We start from the raw sequence: 27,111 nt of genomic DNA, 5'->3' as shown, positions 1-27,111 counted from the left end.
ATGGTAACCCCTCCACCCCGCCGTCGTCAACTGGTTGGCTCTGGGCTTGGCCAGCTCATCCTGTCGGCCAGCATCCCGATGGCTCGAAGCGACGAAGTGATGGTCACCCGACCACAGAAGCCCTCCGCCCGATCCGGACACTACCACCCAGGCGCACACTCCACGGAGAATCGTCAGGCACCGTTCTTGCCTGGGTCGGTAAGTTGTTCCGGTTTTACAGAAATCTATGTCAGCCCACTACATCATATCTTTCCCGAGGAAACCATCACCACACGAACCATTCCACGCACCACGAAAGACGAAGGAAGCCAGGCATCAGCCGATGCGCTGGTGAACACGGTCAAGACCCGACGAGACTCTACCGATGAAGCCACCCGAAGAAGAAGCCGCCGTGCGTTCGGCACGGCAATCCCGAAAAAGGTCATCCCTGAAGGCGCCTCGAAGCAGCCGCAGCAACTCAGCAGTTCCCACCCCGAGGTCCTAGTCGACATGGGTCGGCGCAGTTTTGTTCTAGTATTAAGAAGGGAACCTTGATTCCAATTTGTATTGTTAAGGGGTCAAGGACCTCGGGAACACCCGTGTTTGGGCGGACCCGCTTTACAGTCCACTCCCAAGGTTCGCGCCAAAACAGATAGGGATACCATCACTTCTTGAAAAATGATGGGTAGAAGATAGACTATATTATCTCTATCAAATGATAGACAGGTGGAGATACTATCAGCATTTGTTCATCACTGATGGATCAAGCATATCTTTATCATCTATCTTTGGGGAAAATATAGTATTTGCAAAATTCTATAGCTATCCCTTTCTATTATATTATTGATACAAATACTGAAACCAAAATCTTGCGCATAATGGGAAAAAGCCAATAAAAATAACTCAAGGTATAACTCATGGATAATAACTCATGGATAATTTCGGAACGGGCACGACGAGGGAATGACGAAAATCGATGTGCGACGCCATTTTGAAATCCAAGATGGCGGGCTCCGGTTTGGTAAAATCATTGAAAACCCATGCAATATGGGTATTTTTAGTACGGGCACGACGAGGGGATGACGGAAATTGATGAAATCCAAGATGGCGGCCTCCGGTTTGGTAAAATCATTGAAACCCATGCAGTATGGGTATTTCCGGAACGGGCACGATGAGGGGATGACGGAAATCATAAGTAATGTTTTGTTCATGTTATATTGAGTTACGTTATGAAGAGTTTACGTTATATCGAGGTATGACTGTAATTACAATCCCTAGCTGGCCAGAACAAGTCTCGACTGTAGAAAAATGTATCGATCTTGTTCAACAGCCCTAGTTAAGCTTGAACATTCTGGGACTGTTTGGATAGCAGACGAGAAGAAGGCACCCCTCATTGAATGGTACAAGTCGGACTCGATTACCCGGAGACTCGATTATTCGGAATTTTGGACTCGTCCGGAATTATTTTTTGGTACCGTAAAACGGGATAACTTTGATAATGCGGGTAACTTTGATAGTGTGAGACCCACAACATATTAAACGAAATAACGAAGTTTCTGTTAATCAGTTAAGCAAAACGAATGCAAAAGTAAAGAGTATTAGTATGACACTTCATGTCAAAGCTATTTTCATTGGAATCAAGTGCGTTTGAGGATTTTTATACGAATATTAAAAATTGACACAATTTTAGCATTTTCGAAACACTTACAAACAATCTGTTCTACGATCACTATTTGATGTAGTTTTGAATAGTTGGCCACTTATCTTTGACAGCCTAGTTATCATAGAACTTGAATACGGTCTCAAATCTCTTAGCGAATAGCATTTTCACAAACTGGGACCATTTATGTAATCTAAGTCAGAAATTTCCATATAACGTTAAACGCCTAGACGTATGCAATGCCCTACAAATGTTCGTTATTCATTCAATTTTGTTCGATTCATACTCCATTATCAAAGTTACCCCAAAGCAGAAAACCAACTTTCGATTATATGAAAAATTAAATATCCATTCATAATAAATCTTTTGGAAATCTATCGACTGCAATCGATAGCTAGGATGCCAGTACTTGTTTTAAAAATATAAATTATTATTCTTTGAAACAGCAAGCATAAATATTCAAGTTTTCTTCGAAAAAACTATCAAAGTTACCCCGTTTTACGGTATTCTTATTTTTCAGTTTTTATGCATAAATTTGAGATAATTTATTATCGCAATATACAATATGAATGGTTTTGTTAGTTTTGGACGTAGGTATAAATAGGGGGTTTAAAAAGGGTTTTTTTTGTGTATGTTAATCAAACAAAAAATTCTTATCAGGAGGGCTCCTTAAAAATAATTTCTGGATACGCCACTGCATCATATAAATATAAAAACGAAAAAAGAAAATATTTACGTTCTTTTACAGCGAGTTTTAATTTTTCTTTTAGTGATTCGATTATCCGGAGTGAAAAAAAAAATCGATACTCCAGATAATCGAGTCCGACCTGTACAGGAATTAATACCTACGTTACAAGTAATAAATACTACCATAATGTCGAAAATTCAATTCTGAGGCATTTGAAAAACAACTTCAAAATAAGTCTTTAGTTTCTTTCTAAACATTCCAAAAAATAAACAATTTCAATATATTTGTGTTGATAAAAACGGAATAAATTGTGAAAGTAATCGGAACGTGACAAAAACGGAACATACCTGTATTGCATGAGTTTTATATGATTTTACCAAACCAGAGACCGCCATCTTGGATTTCAAAATGGCGTCGGACATCGATTTCCGTCATCTCCTTGTAGCGCCCGTTCCGAAAATGCCCATATTGCATGGGTTTTCAACGATTTTCCTTGACCTAATCCGTCATCTTGGATTTTAAAATGGCGTCGGATATCGATGTTCGTTGTGCCAGTTCCGAAAAAAAAAACATATTGCATGGGTTTTCAACAATTTTCCTTGAACAAATGCCGCCATCTTGGATTTCAAAACGGCGTCGCGCATCGATTTTCGTCATCCGATTGCAATTTTTTTTTATGGGTTTATGAATATTGTTCAATTGGCTCATTCGGATCAAAATCCAAACTTTGCCAGTAAAATTGTTTTGCGTACCTATTATTCTCAGAGAAAATCAGAATAGGCCCTTTGCAAATCAATTCACTTATGACTTAACACAAAAACATCATCCTCTGATTGCCTGTAGAACAACAGGAGTGTTGCCAAAATAGTTCAACTATTAAAAGACGTATATTTTATATGTTTCTCAGTATATTAAAGATTATGCACTACAATCTTCTATTAAGAAAGTATTAAAAGGCTCAATTGTTACCAATGCTTGCTTTGTTGCCTAATTCCAATAAATTAATTAGTTGTTTTCAATTTTTTCGGTGAATTTAAATCGTGAATAATAAATACACCGCTATTGAATATGGTTTTCTGGCAACCTAGTCCAGTAATAAAAAGTGATTGCCGAGGAAATCAAAGTGAATTAATTTCAATGTGTGATTTAAAGCATAAAAATTAAGTATTCTCGAGTGCTTTATACACAAATCAAAAGTTCAATAGTGCATAAGTGATCGATGCGTAGCTTTTGTGAAAAAATTGGCATTGGAGCGGAGAATTGCACCTTTTAAAGTGGTGAGTTTTTGTAAGCTGTTCTTGTGTTGTTTTATTCGGCAGCTCACGAATGACGATAATTTCGTAAGCATTTATTTCATTTAATGATAATACCCATGTTATATAATATGTTTGTGAAAGATGTGATTTACATGGAAGATTATAGTTCAAGGAATATGTTGAGTACATTGAAGTTAACTCTTGTTCCGTAGATAAATTTAAACAAGGACGATAAGTTAGTGCTGCCGAAAATACCCTCAGGGTGCCGAAGCCATCATTTACCCTATTTAAAGAGTAAAAAATCTGATCTAAGGGAAACTTTAGCAAACTTGCAGTGACAATCCATGACAGTTTGGGTAGTAAGGATCTTTAGTGTTGTGCAACTACAGACTTTCAAGAATTTCTTATTTTTTTTTTCATAGAGAATAATTTTAAAAAAGTTGGCTATTTTGTATAACGAAACCAAAAAATGGCAAATGTTTCGATTAGTTCTGTATTGTATTTGTTACGGCTATATCGGTCATGCGACTCAAATGTAAAAGGAGTCTGTAGAATTTTTGCAAATGATCAAATGAATAGGCGTCGCAAGGAAAGATTACAATTTTATTAGTTGGTGAAAATTTAACAAACCATCGGCGAACCAGTAAGCCTCTATCTACACACCTATTCATTTCGTCATTTGCATAAATCTTCTAAGCGGCTAACAAAATAATATATAATAATCACGGTCGATACTTTCTCTATGTTCTGTATTGAGAATTTAAAATTTGACATTCAAAAGCTAACTTGACATTATATCAGCCCTTAATCAACATTTGGCCCAATATACGGCTTATTGGTTACCTGGGTAGTTGGGCTCAAAATGGGTACCATTTCTAGTCCTACATTCAGTCTCTTTTGCGTGGTATCAGGGTACTCACGTTTGATAGATCGCAGTTCACTTTTCTAGGCATTCTAAATTTTGCTCTATTGCCTCACGTATCATAAAAAATGGGCAACTGCTAAGAACCTGAACGTCGTTTTTCGGCTTTGGTTCCATTGAGGAAAAGAGTCCAACGAACAAAATTCCACAGGTAATATTCATCCTATACTCATAAATTGATTTTCTACTTCCGAATGAAGTTTAAACATGGAAAAATGTCATCAAAAAACCTAATTATTCAATTTCCATGGCATACTATTTGCAACCAAACAATCGACCCCCCAATGATGGTCCCCGAAGTAGCGCAACCAAAGCAAACACATGCCTTTATTTTTGTTTACTTTCCGGCTGCCCGGCTGCAAATCAGAAGTCACCAATTAGAGCGAAATTATGTGAGCGGGGCACATGGAAAATGTAATCGGCCACGCTTCGCCTCACTGCGCGATAAGGAACTTACTACGTCTAGCGTCTAGCGTACCCACAGATTGTTATCACGTTGCGCAGGGGTCCCCGATTGGATCCATGAGCAAAGGCATCGGAATACCTGGCGAGAGATGGTAGGTTCGATTGAACCCACTTTCAATTCAATTGAAAAAGATTCCAAGCGACGCAGTTTTTTTGCTTCCATGGTTTCAGCTAATTGCCAAAAGATGTAGACAACACATCGCCTGCTGTGACTGATAATGATGATACGCGGAGTGTTGCCGTGTTTATCCAAAAAATTTACATACCTGACCTGTTGATTCGGGGAGACTTGACAGACAGCGCCAAACATCATCCCATCTCTTTATAAATAAGCGCCACGTGATTGACGACTAAAATTGCTGATATGATGCGACTGATATCACAACAAAGCGGCTACAGAAATAGTCCATTTGTGCATACAATCTGAATCCACCCGGCAAATAAATTCCAAAAGAATATCTTCAAATCAGTGCAGGATGAAATCCAACAGGAATCCAGCAGGTAGGCTAGGCAAGGCGCTATAGGGAGGGACGCAGAAGCGCAGAGGCAAAAGGAGGCGAAGCGCAAGGCAAAGGCATGACGAAGAATGTGTGAATTTTGGAAAAGAATAACATAAACGAGCGATCCTCGCGCCTGTAGAGGAAATAAGTTTCAACCATCGAGGCGTTGAGTCAGTCAGTGCTAGGGCGCCCGTTCAACGGAGCGCAGCAGCTATCAGTGTTCCAGATCACTGGCCACCACGGCCCGAGGAGTTTCCGTACTTTTTGCGAACAAAGTAGGCCAGAACGGCAAAGGTAAGAAAAATATCTTGGAATCCATCATCCAGGGAGCCCGGTTGGCTAGCGGAGATCGACGTTTCCATAGTAACGTGTTTGCTCCCGGCTGGTAATGGTGGTTGTGAGTGCGGGAAGCATAATCAGAACTATACACAACATATGTTCGGTCGATTTCGTCAGTATTTACGATGCTCTCGAAGAAATTCCGCAACAACGAGAGAGAGCACGTGCGTGCGCATAGGACCAGGGTGTGGGTGCGAAGGCAAGTTTTCTTCCACATTATGTTGCGAAACGTTCGACTTCGCGAGTTGAAACCATTTAGGAACGTAAGAAAGGTGAAGTTTTACCAAAGTGTTGTGAAATTGGTTGGAAGTTAACCATTTGATTAGAATCGAAGCAAACCATGATGCAACCAAGCGGAAATAGTGTTCCTAAGGAAACGAACTTGTGTGGACAGCGTTTGCAATGGTTACTTTGTTCGGTCGCGTCAGAACAAACAACTTTCACTTTCGAATGGACAGTGCGGCTTTAAATCAGCTTTAATTAATTGGTGTTAAGCCCATGGTCATGGTGTTAATTGTGGTTAGCCGGCAATAAGAGTGAAACGAACACCGGTCGCAGCAAGCCCTGCGTTTTTGTTTTGCGCTTATTGGTGAATATATCAAGATAAACCAACTGAGTTATCGGGCGACCTTGACCCATTTCGTCGTGCCGAATAAGAGCTTGGAACAGTGAAACGATTAACTGTGAAGTGTGAATTATTCGAGAGCTGGAATTCTTCGACGCAAAAAGCAATTAATAATCTTCGCAGCATTGAAAGACTGTAGCATAATCAAAGAATGGTGAAAATAGCTGCTTACTCGATAGGTACTGGCTATATAATACAGTCAAACCTCCATGAGTCGATGTTCCATTACTCTATATCGTCTCTTGATGCAGTACCAAGAACAAAAAAATCATCAAATTACTATGATGGTCTCCTGAAACCGCTTCTCAATAAATATATGTTCTATTACTCGATATTTCCATGAGACGATGGTCCTTAATTCAACAGAATCTCAATCAAGATACTGAATTTCTGAGATGTTTTCGTTAGAATCTCAATCAAGGTTTGTCTATATCGTAGTCGGGATTGGATAGAATTTCAGTGAACGCAGTAGGCTGTTTAATAAGTGACAGTTTTATTTTATTCCAGTTTTCATACTTTCCCGATGAATTTCTCACACTTTTTATTCACACGAACACTTTGGATCCCATGACAAACAAAACAGAGGAAGATTTGTTCCGTTGACCTGTTCTTAAGCCAACTCGTGACATACAAACACCATTCCCGTTTTTATTTTTAAAGAAGATAGATAGGTTAAACAGAACATTAGTCGAGGGTTGGACAAAATCTTAGTTTAGATTCGATAGAGTCTCATACGCGATTCGACCGAATTTTAGTCGAGATTTGACGGAAGATTTTTTGAAGATATCGAATGTTTGATTTTCAGATTTGACAGAATGTCAGTTAGAGATTCGAGAAATTCACAGTCGAAATACGAAAGAGTCTCAGTCGAGATTATAAAGAATCGCAGTCGAGATTCGACAGATCTCAGACGATTTTCATAAAAATCTCATTCGAGATTCGAACAAAATCTCATTTGAGATTCGACCTGAGTTTCAGTCGAGATTTGAGCAGAAGCAGAATCTCAGTCGAGATTCGAACAAAATCTCAGTCGAGATTGGAACAGAATCGCAGTCGAGATTCGAACAGAATATCAAACAAGATTCGAACAGAATCTCAGTCGAGATTCAAAAGAATTTCAGTCGAGATTCGGACAAGTTCTTTGCAAAGATTCGAACAGAATCTCAGTCGAGATTCGACCTAAATCTCAGTCGAGATTGGAAAGAATCTCTGTCGAAATGCGAAAGAATGTCAGTCAAGATTGGAATCTCAGTCGACATTCGAAAGAATCTCAGTCGCGATCCGAGCAGAATCTTAGTCGATATTCGGACAGAATCTCAGTCGAGATTCGACAGAATCTCAGTCGAGATTCGAACAGAATCTCAGTCGAGAATTAAACAGAATCTCAATCGAGATTCAATCAGAGTTTCAGTCGAGATTTGAACAGAAGCAGAATCTCAGTCGAGATTCGAACAAAATCTCAGTCGAGATTTGAGCAGAATCTCAGTCGAGATTCGAACAGAATCTCAGTCGAGATTCGAACAGAATCTCAGTCGAGATTCGAACAGAAGCTCAGGCGAGATTCGAAAGAATCTCAGACGAGATTCGAACAGACTCTCAGTCGAGATTCAACCTCAGTTTCAGTCGAGATGCGAACAGAATCTCAGTCGAGATTCGAGCAGAATCTCAGTTGAGATTCGAGCTGAATCTCAGTCGAGATTCCAACGGAATTTCAGTCGATATTCGAACGGAATCTCAGTCGAGATTCGAATGGAATCTCAGTCGAGATTCGAATAGAATCTCAGTCAACATTTGGACAGAATCTCAGTCGAGATTCGAACAGAATCTCAGTCAAGATTCGAGTAGAATCCCAGTCGATATTCGAGTAGAACCTCAGTCGAGATTCGACAGAATCTCAGTCGAGATTCGACAGAATCTCAGTCGAGATTCGACAGAATCTCAGTCGAGATTCGACAGAATCTCAGTCAAGATTCGACAGAATCTCAGTCGAGATTCGACAGAGTCTCAGTCGAGATTCGACAGAATCTCAGTCGAGATTCGAACAGAATCTCAGTCGAGATTTAAACAGAATCTCAATCGAGATTCAATCAGAGTTTCAGTCGAGATTCGAACAAAATCTCAGTCGAGATTCGAGCAGAATCCCAGTCGAGATTCGACAGAATCTCAGTCGAGATTCGAACAGAATCTCAGTCGAGATTCGAACAGAAGCTCAGGCGAGATTCGAAAGAATCTCAGACGAGATTCGAACAGACTCTCAGTCGAGATTCAAGCTCAATTTCAGTCGAGATTCGAACAGAATCTCAGTCGAGATTCGAGCTGAATCTCAGTCGAGATTCCAACGGAATTTCAGTCGAGATTCGAACGGAATCTCAGTCGAGATTCGAATGGAATCTCAGTCGAGATTCGAACAGAATCTCAGTCGACATTTGGACAGAATCTCAGTCGAGATTCGAACAGAATCTCAGTCGAGAATCGAACAGAATCTCAGTCGAGATTCGGACAGAATCTCAGTCAAGATTCGAGTAGAATCTCAGTCGAGATTCGAGCAGAATCTCGACTGAGGTTCTGCTCGAATCTCGACTGAGATTCTGCACGAATCTCGACTGAGATTCTGCTCGAATCTAGTCTGAGATTCTGCTCGAATCTTGACTGAGATTCTGTCCGAATCTCGACTGAGATTCTGTTCGATTCTCGACTGAAATTCTGTTCGAATCTCGACTGAGATTCTGTCCAAATGTCGACTGAGATTCTATTTGAATCTCGACTAAAACTCTGTTCGAATTTTGACTGTGATTCTGTTCCAATCTCGAATGAGATTCTATTCGAATTTCGATTGAGATTCTTTCCAATCTTTACTAATATTCTGTTCGAATCTCAACTGAGATTCTGCTCGAATCTCGACTGAGATTCTGCTCGAATGTCGACTGACATTCTGATCAAATCTCGACTGAGATTCTGTTTGAATCTCGACTGAGATTCTGTTCGAATCTCGACTGAGATTTTTTTCGAATCTCGACTGAGATTCTCTCGCATCTCGACTGAGATTCTGCTCGAATCTCGACTGATATTCTCTCGAATCTTGACTGGTTTTCTACTCGAATCTTGACTGAGATTCTCTCGAATCTCGATTGACATTTTCTCAAATCTCGACTGAGATTCTCTCGAATCTCGACTGAGCTTCTGATCAAATTTAGACTGAGATTCTGCTCGAATCTCGATTGAGATTCTGCTTGTATTTCGATTGAGATTCTGCTTGCATCTCGACTGAGATTCTGCTCGAATCTCGACTGAGCTTCTGATCAAATTTCGACTGAGATTCTGCTAGACCAGACTGAGATTCTGTTCGAATCTCGACTGAGATTCTGTTCGAATCTCGACTTAGATTCTGTTCGAATCTCGACTACGATTCTGTTCAAATCTCGACTGAGATTCTGCTCGAATCTCGACTGAGCTTCTGATCAAATTTTGACTGAGATTCTATCCGAATATCGATTGAGATTTTGTCGAATCTCGACTGAGATTCTGTTCGAATCTTGACTGAGATTCTTTCGAATCATGACTGAGATTCTGTTCGAATCTCGACTAAGATTCTGTTCGAATCTCAACTGAGATTCTGATCGAATCTCGACTGAGATTCTGTCCGAATCTCGACTGAAATTCTGCTCGAATCTCGACTGAGATTCTGCTCGAATCTCGACTAAGATTCTGTTCGAATCTCAACTGAGTTTCTGATCGAATCTCGACTGAGATTCTGTCCGAATCTCGACTGAAATTCTGCTAGAATCTCGACTGAGATTCTGCTCGAATCTCGACTAAGATTCTGTTCGAATCTCAACTAAGTTTCTGATCGAATCTCGACTGAAATTCTACTCGAATCTCGACTGAGATTCTACTCGAATCTCGACTGAGATTCTGTTCAAATCTCGACTGAGATTCTATTCGAATATCGACTAAGATTCTGTTCCAATCTCGACTGAGATTCTATTCGAATATCGACTAAGATTCTGTTCCAATCTCGACTGAGATTCTGTCCGAATCTCGACTGAAATTCTGTTCCAATGTCGACTGAGATTCTGTTCGAATCTAGACTGAGATTCTGCTCGAATCTCGACTGAGATTCTCTCGAATCTCGACTGAGATTCTGTTCGAATCTCGACTGAGATTCTGTTCGAATCTCGACTGAGATTCTGCTCGAATCTCGACTGAGATTCTGTTCGAATCTCGACTGATATTCTATTCGAATCTCGACTGAGATTCTGTTCGAATCTTGACTGAGGTTCTGTCCGAATCTCTACATAAATTCTGTTCGAATCTCGACTGAGATTCTGTTTGAATGTCGACTGAGGTTCTGTTCGAAATTCGACTGAGATTCTATTCGAAACTCGACTGAGATTCTGCTCGAATCTCGACTGAGATTCTGTTCGAATCTCGACTGAAGTTCTGTTCGAATCTCGACTGAGATTCTGTTCGAATCTCGACCGAGATTCTGCTCGAATCAAGACTGATGTTCTGCTCGAATCTCGACTGAGATTCTGCTCGAATCTCGACTGAGATTCTGCTCGAATCTCGACTGAGATTCTGCTCGAATCTCGACTGAGATTCTACTCGAACATCGACTGAGATTCTACTCGAACATCGACTTAGATTCTACTCGAATCTTGACTGAGATTCTGTCCGAATCTCGACTGAGATTCTGTTCGATTCTCGACTGAAATTCTGTTCGATTCTCGACTGAGATTCTGTCCAAATGTCGACTGAGATTCTATTCGAATCTCGACTGAGATTCCATTCGAATCTCGACTGAGATTCTGTTCGAATCTCGACTGATATTCTATTCGAATCTCGACTGAGATTCTGTTCGAATCTCGACTGAGATTCTGTTTGAATGTCGACTGAGGTTCTGTTCGAAATTCGACTGAGATTCTATTCGAAACTCGACTGAGATTCTGCTCGAATCTCGACTGAGATTCTGTTCGAATCTCGACTGAGGATCTGTTCCAATCTCGACTGAGATTCTGTTCGAATCTCGACCGAGATTCTGCTCGAATCAAGACTGATGTTCTGCTCGAATCTCGACTGAGATTCTGCTCGAATCTCGACTGAGATTCTGCTCGAATCTCGACTGAGCTTCTGCACGAATCTCGACTGAGATTCTGCTCGAATCTCGACTGAGATTCTGCTCGAATCTCGACTGAGATTCCGCTCGAATCTCGACTGAGATTCTACTCGAACATCGACTGAGATTCTACTCGAACATCGACTTAGATTCTACTCGAATCTTGACTGAGATTCTGTCCGAATCTCGACTGAGATTCTGTTCGATTCTCGACTGAAATTCTGTTCGAATCTCGACTGAGATTCTGTCCAAATGTCGACTGAGATTCTATTCGAATCTCGACTGAGATTCCATTCGAATCTCGACTGAGATTCCGTTCGAATCTCGACTGAAATTCCGTTGGAATCTCGACTCGAATCTCAACTGAGATTCTGCTCGAATCTCGACTGAGATTCTGTTCGAATCTCGACTGAAACTGAGCTTGAATCTCGATTGAGATTCTGTTTAAATCTCGACTGAGATTCTGTTCGAATCTCAGTCGAGATTTTTGAAAATGTTAATCGAGATTCGAGAGAATCTCAGTCAAGATTCGAGTAGAAAACCAGTCGAGATCCGAGAGAATATCAGTCGAGATTCGAGAGAATCTCAGTCGAGATTCGAGAGAATCTCAGTCGAGATTCGAAAAAAATCTCAGTCGAGATTCGAACAGAATCTCAGTCGAGATTCAAACAGAATCTCAGTCGAGATTTGATCAGAATGTCAGTCGACATTCGAGCAGGATCTAAGTCGAGATTCGAGCAGAATCTCAGTTGAGATTGGAACAGAATTACAGTCCAAATTCGAACAGAGTTTTAGTCGAGATTCGAACATAATCTCAGTCGAAATTTGATCAGAAGCTCAGTCGATATTCGAATAGAAGCTCAGTCGAGATTCGAACTGAATCTCAGTCGAGATTTGATCAGAATGTCAGTTGAGATTCGAGCAGAATCTCAGTCGAGATTCGAGCAGAACCTCAGTCGAGATTCGAGCAGAATCTCAGTCGAGATTCGAGCAGAATCTTAGTCGAGATTCGAACAGAATATTAGTAAAGATTGGAAAGAATCTCAGTCGAGATTCGGACAGAATCTCAGTCGAGATTCGGACAAAATCTCAGTCGAGATTCGGACAGAATCTCAGTCGAGATTCGGACAGAATCTCAGTCGAGATTCGGACAGAATCTCAGTCGAGATTCGAACAGAACATAAGTGAAGATTGGAAAAAATCTCAGTCGAGATTCGAAAAAATCTCTACGAGAATCGAACAGAATCGCAGTCGAGATTCAAACAGAATCTCAGTCGAGATTTGATCAGAATCTCAGTCGAGATTCGAGCAGAATCTCAGTCGAGATTCGAGCAGAATCTCAGTCGAGATGCGAGCAGAATCTCAGTCGAGATTCGAGCAGAATTTCAGTCGAGATTCGAGCAGAATTTCAGTCGAGATTCGAGCAGAATCTCAGTCGAGATTCGAGCAGAATCTCAGTCGAGATTCGAGCAGAATCTCAGTCGAGATTCGAGCAGAATCTCAGTCGAGATTCGAGCAGAATCTCAGTCGAGATTCGAGCAGAATCTCAGTCGAGATTCGAGCAGAATCTCAGTTAAGATTCGAACAGAATATTAGTAGAGATTGGAAAGAATCTCAATCGAGATTCGAAAAAATCTTAGTCGAGATTCGAAAAGAATCTCAGTCGAAATTCGAATAGAATCTCATTCGAGATTGGAACAGAATCACAGTCAAAATTCGAACAGAGTTTTAGTCGAGATTCGAACATAATCTCAGTCGAAATTTTAACAGAAGCTCAGTCGATATTCGAATAGAAGCTCAGTCGAGATTCGAACAGAATCTCAGTCGAGATTTGATCAAAATGTCAGTCGAGATTCAAGCAGAATCTCAGTCGAGATTCGAGCAGAATCTCAGTCGAGATTCGAGCAGAACCTCAGTCGAGATTCGAGCAGAATCTCAGTCGAGATTCGAGCAGAACCTCAGTCGAGATTCGAAAAAATCTCAGTCGAGATTCGGACAGAATCTCAGTCGAGATTCGAACAGAATCTCAGTGGAGATTCGAACAGAATCTCAGTCGAAATTCGACAAAATCTCAGTCGAGATTCGAGCAGAATTTCAGTCGTGATTCGAACAGAATCTCAGTCGAGACTCGAGCAGAATCTCAGTCGAGATTCGAACAGAATCTCAGTCGAGATTCAAAAAGAATCTCAGTCGAGATTCGAACAGAATCTCAGTCGAAATTTTATCACAAGCGCAGTCGAGATTCGACAAAATCTCAATCGATATTCGCATAGAATCTCAGTCGAAATTCGAACAGAAGCTCAGTCGAAATTCGATCAGAATCTCAGTCGAGATTTGATCAGAATCTCAGTCGAGATTCGAACAGAATCTCAGTCGAGATTCGACAAAATCTCAATCGATATTCGGATAGAATCTCAGTCGAAATTTGATCAGAAGCTCAGACGAGATTCGAACAGAAGCTCAGTCGAGATTCGAACAGAATCTGAGTCGAGATTCGAACAGAATCTCCTTCGAGATTCGAGCAGAATCTCAGTCTAGATTGAGGCAGAGTTTCAGTCGAGATTTAAACAGAAGCAGAATGTAAATCGAGATTCGAGCAAAATCTCAGTCGAAATTTGATCAGAAGCTCAGTCGAGATTCGAACAGGCTCAGTCGAGATACGAGAGAATCTCAGTCGAGATTCGAACAGAATCTTAGCCGAGATTCGAACAGAATCTCAGTCGAGATTCAAAAAGAATCTCAGTCGAGATTCGAACAGAATCTCAGTCGAAATTTTATCACAAGCTCAGTCGAGATTCGACAAAATCTCAATCGATATTCGCATAGAATCTCAGTCGAGATTCGAACAGAAGCTCAGTCGAAATTCGGACAGAATCTCAGTCGAGATTTGATCAGAATCTCAGTCGAGATTCGAACAGAATCTCAGTCGAGATTCGAACAGAATCTCAGTCGAGATTCGACAAAATCTCAATCGATATTCGGATAGAATCTCAGTCGAATTTTGATCAGAAGCTCAGTCGAGATTCGACAAAATCTCAATCGATATTCGGATAGAATCTCAGTCGAAATTTGATCAGAAGCTCAGTCGAGATTCGAACAGAAGCTCAGTCGAGATTCGAACAGAATCTGAGTCGAGATTCTAACAGAATCTTAGTCGAGCTTCGAACAGAATCTAAGTCGAGATTCGAACAGAATCTCATTCGAGATTCGAGCAGAATCTCAGTCTAGATTGAGGCAGAGTTTCAGTCGAGATTTAAACAAAAGCAGAATGTCAGTCGAGATTTAAACAAAAGCAGAATGTAAGTCGAGATTCGAGCAGAATCTCAGTCGAAATTTGATCAGAAGCTCAGTCGAGATTCGAACAGGCTCAGTCGAGATACGAGAGAAACTCAGTCGAGATACGAGAGAATCCCAGTCGAGATTCGAGAGAATCTCAGTCGAGATTCGAACAGAATCTCAGTCGAGATTTGAACAGAATCTCAGTCGAGATTCGAGAGAATCTCAGTCGAGATTCGAAAGAATCTCAGTCGAGATTCGAGAGAATCTCAGTCGAGATTCGAGAGAATCTCAGTCGAGATTCGAGAGAATCTCAGTCGAGATTCGAGAGAATCTCAGTCGAGGTTAGAAAGAATCTCAGTCGAGATTCGAGAGAATCTCAGTCGAGATTCGAGAGAATCTCAGTCGAGATTCGAAAGAATCAGTCGAGATTCGAAAGAATCTCAGTCGAGATTCGAAAGAATCTCAGTCGAGATTCGAAAGAATCTCAGTCGATATTTGAAAGAACCGCAGTCGAGATTCCAAAAAATCTCAGTCAAGATTCAAACAGAATCTCAGTCGAGATTTGAACAGAATCTCAATCGAGTTTCGACAGAATTTCAAATCCTCAACAATTGCGATCATTAGTAATACACAGTGTCCGTTCGATTTTGGCAACACGTTCAAAGATTTCATGTTGCCAAATCGAAGAGAGTGTAGAGTATCTGATCAATTGCTTCCAAAATATATTTCTTCCGAAGCCCCGGTCAAATGTTCGTGAACCCGTATTCGATTCTGCGCAATCATTCAAGCTAATATCATTTCCCTTATTTCCAGACCCATCGAAATGTCCAATCCGTCCCCGCAAGTGGACAGCACCGTCCGGAATGCTTCCGACAGCGAAGACGAAGGAGGCCTGGTGATGCGAATTGCATCGGCCACGTCCACTTCCACAACCACCAACAACAGCGCTTCGAACGGATCGTTCTCCAAGAACGGAACGTCCATCAATGGTAACAACGGCTTCCAAAACACCCCTTGGAAGCGCAAACAGCTTGTTGACGTCACGCCCAGCGGAAGTCTCGACCTGAGCAAGCTCTCGATGCGGCGGAATTCCAGCTACGGGAAACTCCCGTCGGAGAACCCGGAGGCCAAGGTGCTGGTCATCTACACCGGCGGCACGATCGGCATGATGCGCAACGAGAAGAACGGTAAGCCAAAAAAGGGGCAGGGTTGGAAGCGGGACACTTTTTTCTGGGGAATGAAATTCTGAGGAACGGTTTTCGGAGGAATGTTATGGAGTCCTTGCAAGAGGTGCCAAGTGGAAAACTAGACTAACCGTTCATGAGCATTTTCGCTTTCCATTTCAGCGCTGGAGCCGAGGCCAAACGAGTTCGTCCGCAAGATTCGTCAATACCCGAACATGCACGATGACGCTTATGCTTCCAAGCGATACGGTCCTGCCCGGAACATGGCTCCGTTGGTGCTTCCCTATGTGGAAGGCGAACATCGGCGAATACTGTACCAAATCTGCGAGTACGAACCGCTGCTGGACTCGTCCAACATGGGCGTAGCCGATTGGGTCCGAATCGCCAACGACATCAAGCAGTCGTACGAGTTCTTCGACGGATTCGTAGTGCTGCACGGTACCGATACGCTGTGCTACACGGCTTCGGCCCTGTCCTTTATGTTTGAGAATCTCGGAAAGACGGTGATCTTGACTGGATCGCAAATTCCCATTTTTGAAACACGAACTGACGGGAAGGACAATTTCACGTCGGCCTTGATCATGGCGGGGAACTACGTTATCCCTGAGGTGTGCGTATTCTTCAACAGTCGACTGTTCAGAGGTAACCGAACGATCAAGGTGAGTAGCGGATCGTTGGATGCGTTCAACTCGCCGAATGCTGCGCCACTGGCAAAGATGGGGATCAACGTGGAGGTCGACTACCGGTTGATCTTCCGACCTTGCACGGTGGAGAAGTTCAACGTGCATGTCCACATGGACGAAAACGTGGGCCTGTTGCGAGTGTTTCCCAGTATTTCGATGACGACGGTGAAGGCGTTCCTTCAACCGCCGATGCGGGGCGTCGTTCTCCAGACTTACGGAGCCGGGAATCTCCCGACGAATCGTCCGGATCTGCTGGAAGCACTACGTGACGCAGCTAATCGCGAAGTCCTCATCGTCAACTGCACTCAGTGCACCGAGGGAGCGGTTAGCGATTTGTACGAAACCGGTAGACAGCTTCAGGACATCGGAGTCATACCCGGGTTCGACATGACGCCGGAGGCCGCCCTGGTCAAGTTGTCGTACGTGATCAGCAAAGCTGATTGGAATTATGAGACTAAGAAGTTGGTAAGTGTTTGCGGAGGGTTTTGGAAACGCACCTTCTAATAGGATCTTCATTTCAGATGTTGAAGAACAACCTTCGCGGGGAGTTGACCCACGAGAAGACCCCGGAGATGCAAGAGTACGATCTGATCGACGCGGTCGCTCGAACTCTCCAGCTGAATTCGGACAAGGAGCTGATCCAGTTGAAGTCTTCCCTTTTCCCCGCTATGGTCAACAGTGCCGTCCTGGCCGGGGACGTTCCCAAGATCAACAACATCAAAGGCTACGGAGCGAACCTGTCGGCGGAGAACTACGATCGGAGAACGGCCCTGCATGTTGCCTGCTGCGAGGGCAACCTGGAAGTCGTTCAGTATTTGCTCCAAAACGGAGCCGCCGTACACATTCGCGATCGCTACGATCGCACACCGCTGATGGACGCGATCCTCAACGATCATTACGAGATCATTCGGTTGCTGTTGAAATGTGGAGCTCACTTGACCGGATCGATCCGGGCGATCGGTGAGAGCCTGTGCAGTGCAGCGGCTAGAAATCTGCTGCACCGACTGGAGTCCTACCGTATCGCTGGAGCCGATCTTTCCCAGGCCGATCCCAGCGGTCGAACAGCTCTGCACGTGGCAGCCATGTACGGAAACCTCGATGTGACCCAGTATCTCGTCAAGTACTATGCCGAAGTCAACGCCGTAGACTACCTGGGCCTGACGCCCCTGGACTACGCCGTCAAAGTTAACGCACAACCTGTGATCGCTTTCCTGCTGGAGAAGAACGCTAAGCGTGGCGCAGATATGGAAGAGATACCCTTACCCGATTTCCAAGAATCATTCGAATACTAGTTTGTACTGACTAAGACCCCTTTATTTAGTTTCTAAGAATAAATTCAGCTAAGCTAATCTAAGGAGTTACTCCTAATGATAAAGATCACTTCCTCGATTTCGAGTGCTTCAGTATCCTTCGCACCGTATCCGCCTTGATCCGACAGGACGGATACGCTTGCCCGCAGTTCACGTTTCTTCGTCCGGTACGGATCGCGTCTTCGATCGCCGTACCGGTGGTAAATTTCAGTGCCCATTCCGCTTCGCTCAGCCCGTTGATCACCGTGTCCATTCTGCTAGCTCGCCTCTCGTTGACGTTGTTCATGGCTTCCTTCACGTACCAGCAGACCGCCCTTTGCGTGCACGCCGTCGAATCGATGTTGAACTTCTGCAGACTCTTGTCCACCGCTTCCATCAGAGTCCACAGGTGATTCGGGTCGGTTGTCCCTGCTCGTTCTTGTCTTTCCGTTTCGCGCATTAGGCCGAGTGCTGCCAGAGGGTTTGACAGTCCGTTGCCTCTGAAAATTCGAACGACTGCTCCCAAAACGGCTCCAGCTATCGCTAGAACTCCCGCAAGGATAACCGCACCAACGTTTACGTTCAGCGCTGGGACGCCCTGGACGGAATATTGAAATTGATCATAAGATCAGATCGGAACTTCATGATTTACAGTGATGATCAGCAAATATTCGTCTATAACAAATTCAAACAGAAATTCGAACAGAATCTCAGTCGAGATTAGAACAGAATCTCAGTCGAGAACCGAACAGTATCTCAGTCGAGATTCGACAGAATTTCAGTCGAGATTCAACAGAATCTTAGTCGAGATTCGACAGAATCTCAGTCGAGATTCGACAGAATCTCAGTCGAGATTCGACAAAATCTCAGTCGAAATTCGACAGAATCCCAGTCGAGATGCGACCTGAATCTAAAACAAGATTCAACCTGAATCTCAGTCGAGATTCGACCTGAATGTCAGTCGAGATGCGAACAGAATATCAGTCGAGATTCGACTTGAGTCGCAGTCGAGATTCGAGCAGGATCTCAGTTGAGATTCGACCTGAATCTCAGTCGAGATTCGAGCAGAATCTCATTCGAGATTCGAGCAGAATCTCAGTCGAGATTCGAACAAAATCTCAGTCGAGATTCGAGAAAAATTCAGTCGAAAATCTGCAGCATCTCAGTCGAGATTCTAGCAGAATTTCAGTAGAGATTGGAGCACAATCTCAGTCGAGATTCGAGCAGAAACTCAGTCAAGATTCGAGCAGAATCTCAGTCGAGATTCAAACAGAATCTCAGTCAATATGCGACCTGAATCTCAGTCAAGATTTGACCTGAATCTCAGTCAAGATTCGAGTAGAATCTCAGTCGAGATACGAACAGAATTTCAGTCGAGATTCGACCTGAATCTCAGTTGTGATTCGACCTGAATCGTAGTCCAAATTCGACTTGAATCTCAGTCGAGATTCGAGCTGAATGTCAGTTGATATTCGACCTGAATGTCAGTTGATATTCGACCTGAATCTCAGTCGAGATTCGACCTGAACCTCAGTCGAGACTCGACCTGAATCTCAGTCAAGATTCGAGCATAATCTCAGGTAAGATTCGAGCAGAATCTCAGTCGAGACTCGAGCAGAATTTCAGTCGAGATTCGAGCAAGATCTTTGTCGAGATTCGAGCAGAATCTCAATCAAGATTCGAGCAGGATCTCAGTCGAGATTCGAGCAGAATCTTCGAGCAGCATCTCAGTTAAGATTCGAACAGAATCTCAGCCGTAACTCGAGCAGAATTTCAGTCGAGATTCGAGCAGCATCTCAGTCGAGATTCGATCAGATTCTTGGTCGAGATTCGAACACAATCTCAGTCGAGATTCGACCTGAATCTCAATCAAGCTTCGAGTAGAATCTCAGTCGAGATACGAACAGAATTTCAGTCGAGATTCGACCTGAATCTCAGTTGTGATTCGACTTGAATCGTAGTCGAGATTCCACTTGAATTTCAGTCAAAATTCGACTTGAATCTCAGTCGAGATTCGACCTAAATCTCAGTCAAGATTCTAACAGAATTTAAAAAGAATATCTGTCAAGATTCGAGTAGAATTTCAATCGAGATTCAAGAACAATCTACGTCGAGATTCGAGAAGAATCTAAGTCGAAATTCAACAGAATCTCAGTCGAGATTTGACATGAATCTCAGTCGCGATTCGAACAGAATCTCAGTCGAGATTCGAACTAAATGTCAGTCGAGATTCGACCTAAATGACATTCGAGATTCGATCTGAATCTCAGGCGAGATTCGAACAAAATCTCAGTCGAGATTCGAACTAAATCTCAGTCGAGATTCAACCTAAATCTCAATCGAAATTCGACCTGAATCTCAGTCGAGCGTCTACATGAATCTCAGTTAAAATTCGACCTAAATTTGAGTAAATATTCGACCTGAATCTCAGTCGAGATTTGACCTGGAACTCAGACGAGATTCGACATGAATCTCAGACGAGATTCGACCTGAATCTCTGTCAATATTCGACCTGAATCTCAATCAAGATTCGACCTGTATCTTAGTCGAGTTTCGATCTGAGTTTTAATCGAGATTCAACCTGAATTTCAGTCGAAATTCGACCTGAATTTCAGTCGAGATTCGATCTGAATCTCAGTCGAGATTCGAACAGAATCTCAGTCTAGATTCGAACAAAATATCAGTTGAGATTCGACTTGAATCTCAGTCGAAATTCGACTTGAATCTCAGTCAAAATTCGACCTGAAGCATAGTCGAGATTTGACTTGAGTTTCAGTCGAGATTCAACCTAAATTTCAGTCGTGATTCGACCTGAATCTTTGACGAGATTCGACCTGAGTTTCAGTCGAGATTTGAACAGAATGTCAGTCGGGATTCGATCAGAACCTTAGTCTAGATTCGAACAAAATCGAGATTTGAACAGAATCTCAATCGAGATTTGACAGAATTTTTTTCGAGAATCGATAGAATCTCAGTCGAAAATAGACAGAATTTCAGTCGGGATTTGAACAAAATCTCAGTCGAAATTCGAGCAAATTTTCAGTCGAGATTCGAGCAGAATCTCAGTCAAGATTCGAACAGAATCTCAGTCGATATGCGACCTGAATCTCAGTCAAGATTTGACCTGAATCTCAGTCAAGATTCGGGTAGAATCTCAGTCGAGATACGAACAGAATTTCAGTCGAGATTCGACCTGAATCTCAGTTGTGATTCGACCTGAATCGTAGTCCAAATTTGACTTGAATCTCAGTCGAGATTCGAGCTGAATGTCAGTTGATATTCGACCTGAATGTCAGTTGATATTCGACCTGAATCTCAGTCGAGATTCGACCTGAACCTCAGTCAAGACTCGACCTGAATCTCAGTCAAGATTCGAGCAGAATCTCAGTTAAGATTCGAGCAGAATCTCAGTCGAGACTCGAGCAGAATTTCAGTCGAGATTCGAGCAGCATCTCAGTCGAGATTCGATCAGATTCTTGGTCGAGATTCGAACACAATCTCAGTCGAGATTCGACCTGAACCTCAATCAAGATTCGAGTAGAATCTCAGTCGAGATACGAACAGAATTTCAGACGAGATTCGACCTGAATCTTAGTTGTGATTCAACTTGAATCGTAGTCGAGATTCGACTTGAATTTCAGTCAAAATTCGACTTGAATCTCAGTCGAGATTCGACCTAAATCTCAGTTAAGATTCTAACAGAATTTAAAAAGAATATCTTTCGAGATTTGAGTAGAATTTCAACAGAATCTCAGTCGAGATTTGACATGAATCTCAGTCGCGATTCGAACAGAATCTCAGTCGAGATTCGAACTAAATGTCAGTCGAGATTCGACCTAAATGACATTCAAGATTCGATCTGAATCTCAGTCGAGATTCTAACAGAATCTCAGTCGAGATTCTAACAGAATCTCAGTCGAGATTCGAACAAAATCTCAGTCGAGATTCGAACTAAATCTTAGTCGAGATTCAACCTAAATCTCAATCGAGATTCGACCTGAATCTCAGTCGAACGTCTACATGAATCTCAGTTAAAATTCGACCTAAATCTGAGTCAATATTCGACCTGAATCTCAGTCGAGATTTGACCTGAAACTCAGACGAGATTCGACCTGACTCTCAGACGAGATTCGACCTGAATCTCAGTTAATATTCGACCTGAATCTCAATCAAGATTCGACCTGTATCTTAGTCGAGTTTCGATCTGAGTTTTAATCGAGATTCAACTTGAATTTCAGTCGAAATTCGACCTGAATTTCAGTCGAGATTCGACCTCAATTTCAGTCGAAATTCGACTTGAATCTCAGTCAAAAGTTGACCTGAAGCATAGTCGCGATTCGACCTGAGTTTCAGTCGAGATTCAACCTAAATTTCAGTCGTGATTCGACCTGAATCTTTGTCGAGATTCGACCTGAGTTTCAGTCGAGATTTGAACAGAATGTCAGTCGAGATTCGTACACAATCTCAGTCGAGATTTGATCAGAATCTCAATCGAGAGTTAAACAGAATCTCAATCGAGATTTGACAGAATTTTTTTCGAGAATCGATAGAATCTCAGTCGAAAATCGACAGAATTTCAGTCGGGATTTGAACAAAATCTCAGTCGAGAGTCGAGCAGAGTCTCAGTTGAGATTCGACAGAATCTCAGTCGAGATTCGACAGAATCTCAGTCGAGATTCGACAGAATCTCAGTCGAGATTCGATAGAATCTCATTCGAAAATCGTCAGAATCTCAGCCGAAATTTGACATAATCTCAGTCGAGATTCGACAGAATCTCAGTCGAGATTCGAGCAGAATCTCAGTCGAGACTCGAGCAGAAATTCAGTCGAGTTTCGAGCAGAATCTCAGTCGAGATTTGAACAGATTCGAACAATTTCTCAGTCGAAATTCTAACAGAATCTCAGTCGAGATTTGAGCAGAATCTCAGTCGAGATTCGAGCAGAATCTCAGTCGAGATTAAAGCAGAATCTCAGTCGAGATTTGAACAGAATCTCAGTCGAGAATCGAACAGAATCAAATTTGAACAATTTCTCAGTGGAGATTCGAGCATAATCTCAGTCGAGATTTGAACAGAATCTCAGTCGAGAATCGAACAGAATCTCAGTCGAGACTCGAGCAGAAATTCAGTCGAGATTCGAGCAGACTCTCAGTCGAGATTTGAACAGTTTCGAACAATTTCTCAGTCGAAATTCTAACAGAATCTCAGTCGAGATTTGAGCAGAATCTCAGTCGAGATTCGAGCAGAATCTCAGTCGAGATTAGAGCAGAATCTCAGTCGAGATTTGAAAAGAATCTCAGTCGAGAATCGAACAGAATCGAATTTGAACAATTTCTCAGTGGAGATTCGAACAGAATTTCAGTCGAGATTCGAACAGAATTTCAGTCGAGATTTGAACAGAATCGTATTCGAGATTCGAACAGAATCTCAGTCGAGATTCGAACAGAATCCCAGTAGAGATTCTAGCAGAAGCTCAATCGAGATTCTAGCAGAAGCTTAGTCGAGATGCGAGAAGAATTTCAGTCGAGATTCGAGCAGAATTTTCGAGAAGAATCTCAGTCTAGATTCGAACAAATTCTCCGTCGAGATTCGAACAGAAACTCAGCCGAGATTCGAGAGAAGTTCAGTCGAGATTTGAGCAGAATATCAGTCGAGATTCGAGTAGAACCTCAATCGATATTCTAGCAGAATCTCAGTCGAGATTCGAACAGAATCCCAGTCGAGATTCGAGCAGAATCTCAGTCGAGATTCGAACAGAAACTCAGCCGAGATTCGAGAGAAGTTCAGTCGAGATTTGAGCAGAATTTCAGTCGAAACTCGAGCAGAATTTCAGTCAAGATTCGAGCTGAAGCTCAGTCGAGATTCGAGCAGAATCTCAGTCAAGATTCGAGCAGAATCTCAGTCGAGATTCGAGCAGAATCTCAGTCGAGATTTGAGCGGACTCTCAGTCGAGATTCGAGCAAAATCTCAGTCGAGATTCGAACAGAATCGCAGTCGAAACTCGAGCAGAATCTTAGTCGAGTTTCGAGCAGAAGCTCAGTTGAGATTCTAACAGAATCTCATTCGAGATTCGACCTGAATCTCAGTCTAAATTCAACATGAATCTCAGTCGAGATTCGACAGAATACATAAATCTCAGTCGAGATTCGATATAAATCTTAGTCGAGATTTGACCTGAATCTCAGTCTAAATTCAACCTGAATCTCAGTCGAAATTCGAACAGAATCTCAGTCGAGATTCGACATAATCGCAGTCGAGATTCGAACAGAATCTTAGTTGACATTGGACAGAATCTCAGTTGAGATTCGACAGAGTTTCAGTCGACATTCGGTAGAATATCAGTCGAGATTCGAGCAGAATCCCTACTGAGATTAGAGCAGCAATTAGAGCAGAATCTCTGCAGAGATTTGAGCAGAATCTTTGCCGAGAATCGAGTAGAATCTCAGATGAGATTCGACAGAATTACAGTCGAGATTCAACAGAATCTCAGTCGGATTCGGTAGAATGTCAGTCGAGATTCGAGCAAAATCTCAGTTGACATTCGAGCAGAATCTCAGTCAAGATTCGAGCAGAATCTTTAGAAATTCGACGGAATCTCAGTCGAGATTCGACAGAATCGCAGTCGAGATTCGAAAAAATACAAGTCGAGATTCGCATAGATTCTCATTCGAGATTCGTGCAGAATCTCGGTCGAGATTCGAACAGAATTTTATTCGTGATTCGAATTAAATCTTAGTAGAGATTTAATTAGAATTTTCGTCGAGATTTGAACAGATTCTCATTCGAGATTCGTGGAGAATCTCGGTCGAGATTCGAACAGAAATTTATTCGTGTTTCGAATTAAATCTTAGTAGAGATGTAAATAGAATTTTCGTCGAGATTCGAACAGAATCTTATTAGAGATTCGAATAGAATCGCAGTCTAGATTCGGCAGATTCTTAGTCGAGTTCTGTTAAAATCTTAGTTTTAGATTTCACATATTCTCTGTCGATATTAGAGACGATTCTTGGTCGAGTTTCACTAGATCGAAACTACAATCTTAGTCGAAATTCGCTAGGATCTCATATGAGTAGGGACAATGGAAATTCGCGATTTCGCGGAAGCCGTAAAATCCGCGAAATTAGGCCTTCACCGCGAAATTTCAAAAATCCCACGAAATGCCGCGAAATTTGTTAAATTTAAAGAATTTGTATTATAATCCCAGTTAATTTAGGATGTTTGCTTATGAAAATGGATAATTTATTTTTAATTCGAGGTTCGATCAGAAATCTTCTAATCGTTTAGTTTTAAGTTGGGTGGTTTTCTTGTTGTGTTTGAAATTTTACATTGGCAATATAATATTAAACTTATAATCTAAACTTGAAAAATGAAAAAAACATGTAATGAAGTTCCGGTAAATTTACACATATAAAATAGTACTTTACGGAACAAGTTGCAGAATGATGATTTTTACAGCACGAGTCGTAAATTTATCTTACGAGACTTGCCGAATAAGATAATTACGACGAGTGCTGTAAAAATCGAGTTCTGCAACGAGTTACGTACAACATTTTATGCAATTTCGTAGAAGACCACTTGAGGGTATCAGAAAATATATCGGAATGCATTAACCTTCATTTTGCAATTTCTGAAAAATTGTTGTGAAATGCCTCATTACGCAACTTGAAACAGTTGCGTAATGAATCAGTACAGCACTGGTTTCAGTTGCGTAACGACTGTATACTTCAGTGTAGAAAAGTAGGCCGTTTCATGATAGATTGGCGTGATGAAAACAGCCTATTACGATGAGAAATGGCAAAAATCTTTTAACTGTAAACATGCATTTTAAATATTAAATATGATCATATTTATGGAACCGCGACACAGCCGCGAAATTTTGGTTTTATCGCCTGGGTCACCCGCGAAATTTCAAAAATTTTGCCGCGAATTTCCATTGTCTCTACATATGAGATTTGGCAGTGTCAGTCAAGATTGAATTTTGAATCAGTCAAAATTTGTCTGTTTGGATATTCCGTTCATCATTCAACTGAATCGTGATCGACAGTCGGTAATGTCAGACGAATCTGGAAGCTAGTCGGAAACTAACGATAAAATTCGAATTAATTTGGTTTATCATCACTGAAAGTTCTAGTTGAAACAATTCATGGATATCGCCCTTCTTTCACCGTTCAAACACTTGTTCACTACCTTCATGATCGACCCCATCACTCCATCAACGGAATCCTTCACAGGGATCGTGAGAAACGGGATGGCAAAATCTATTTCGACCTGAAAAATTGCAGAACTCGTTACTTGATCGTCTTCATCCAGATTGTCCTGGCTCCACCCACCTCGATGTTGTCGTTCTTGGTCGTGAAGCTGATGAACTTCGGCTCCCGGTGACTGCTGCGCCTGGCACTTCTGATCAATCCATCGCCCAGCTTCCGATGATCCTCACTAAGCGCCAGGAACTGATCCTCGCTGTCGATCAGCATCTGCCTGCTCTGCCGATAAAGCCGGTGCTGTATGCTGACACTGCCGTTGTTGCCGATATTGCCGTTAGCTCCCAGTCCTGGACTAACCCTCGGAATAATCGTCATCAGCAGGAGCCCGATTCGGATTAAGGCGGCGGTTCTACCAAGGACTTGGCCGGCCACGACAGTCGATTGCAGCATGTTGTCTGAACTGGTGCAGCGCAATTACCAAACTGATGATCGCACATATTCAGGCGGCCAAATCAAGTTCAGAAAACGTGTAAGCGCGATCGCTGTTGTTGCAATCGTTGAGTACGACAATTGGAGAAAAAATCGCGCAGGAGGTGGCCGATCTTTTCTTTTTTTTTTTTTCGAAATTTCTATGCAACTGTGGATCGCAAATGAAAAAAAACGAGGTGCTCTAATTTGCGACGCACGCTAGAGTTGTCACCGCAAGAGACTTGCACACAATAGAAATGTGCAGTGTGCGCAGATTACCCGCGCGGTGATGTAATCAGATATGCGTCGCAGCTCAAAACAATGGCAGTGGGCTTCGATTTTGGATGCACGTGGTAAGAATCGTGATCGCATCGGTGATAGATATTTTAGCATCGCGTCGCATCACAGTAGGCCACCGCTGCCCGCGTCGCCGCCTGCCTTCAAGAAGCAACGTG

The 27,111-nt window shown here is 42.3% G+C and overlaps 2 protein-coding genes across 3 annotated transcripts; one reads left to right on the top strand and one right to left on the bottom strand.

The window, feature by feature from the left end:
* Positions 1 to 5,609: 5,609 nt before the first annotated feature.
* On the top strand, positions 5,610 to 18,045 carry LOC5576131 (L-asparaginase). Of its 2 annotated transcripts, none has more exons than XM_001662427.2 (4): positions 5,610 to 5,764; positions 15,643 to 16,016; positions 16,176 to 17,161; positions 17,218 to 18,045. In XM_001662427.2, the coding sequence occupies exons 2-4, from the start codon at positions 15,653 to 15,655 to the stop codon at positions 17,986 to 17,988; spliced, it is 2,121 nt and encodes a 706-aa protein (XP_001662477.2). In that variant the 5' UTR covers positions 5,610 to 5,764; positions 15,643 to 15,652; the 3' UTR covers positions 17,989 to 18,045. The 2 variants fall into 2 exon arrangements, with proteins under 2 accessions (XP_001662477.2, XP_021694110.1); XM_021838418.1 differs by lacking the exon at positions 5,610 to 5,764 and adding an exon at positions 6,030 to 6,081.
* On the bottom strand, positions 18,037 to 26,826 carry LOC5576130. Its single transcript, XM_001662426.2, has 3 exons — positions 26,315 to 26,826; positions 26,172 to 26,252; positions 18,037 to 18,583 (listed from the first exon to the last, which is right to left on the bottom strand). The coding sequence occupies exons 1-3, from the start codon at positions 26,636 to 26,638 to the stop codon at positions 18,074 to 18,076; spliced, it is 915 nt and encodes a 304-aa protein (XP_001662476.2). The 5' UTR covers positions 26,639 to 26,826; the 3' UTR covers positions 18,037 to 18,073.
* Between the last annotated feature and the right edge of the window lie 285 nt (positions 26,827 to 27,111).

The sequence above is a fragment of the Aedes aegypti genome, chromosome 1 (assembly GCF_002204515.2).
Source record: "Aedes aegypti strain LVP_AGWG chromosome 1, AaegL5.0 Primary Assembly, whole genome shotgun sequence".
Taxonomy (NCBI): Eukaryota; Metazoa; Arthropoda; class Insecta; order Diptera; family Culicidae; genus Aedes; species Aedes aegypti.
The sequence above is the reverse complement of the archived record's forward strand: the minus strand, read 5'-3'. Positions and strand labels throughout refer to the sequence as shown.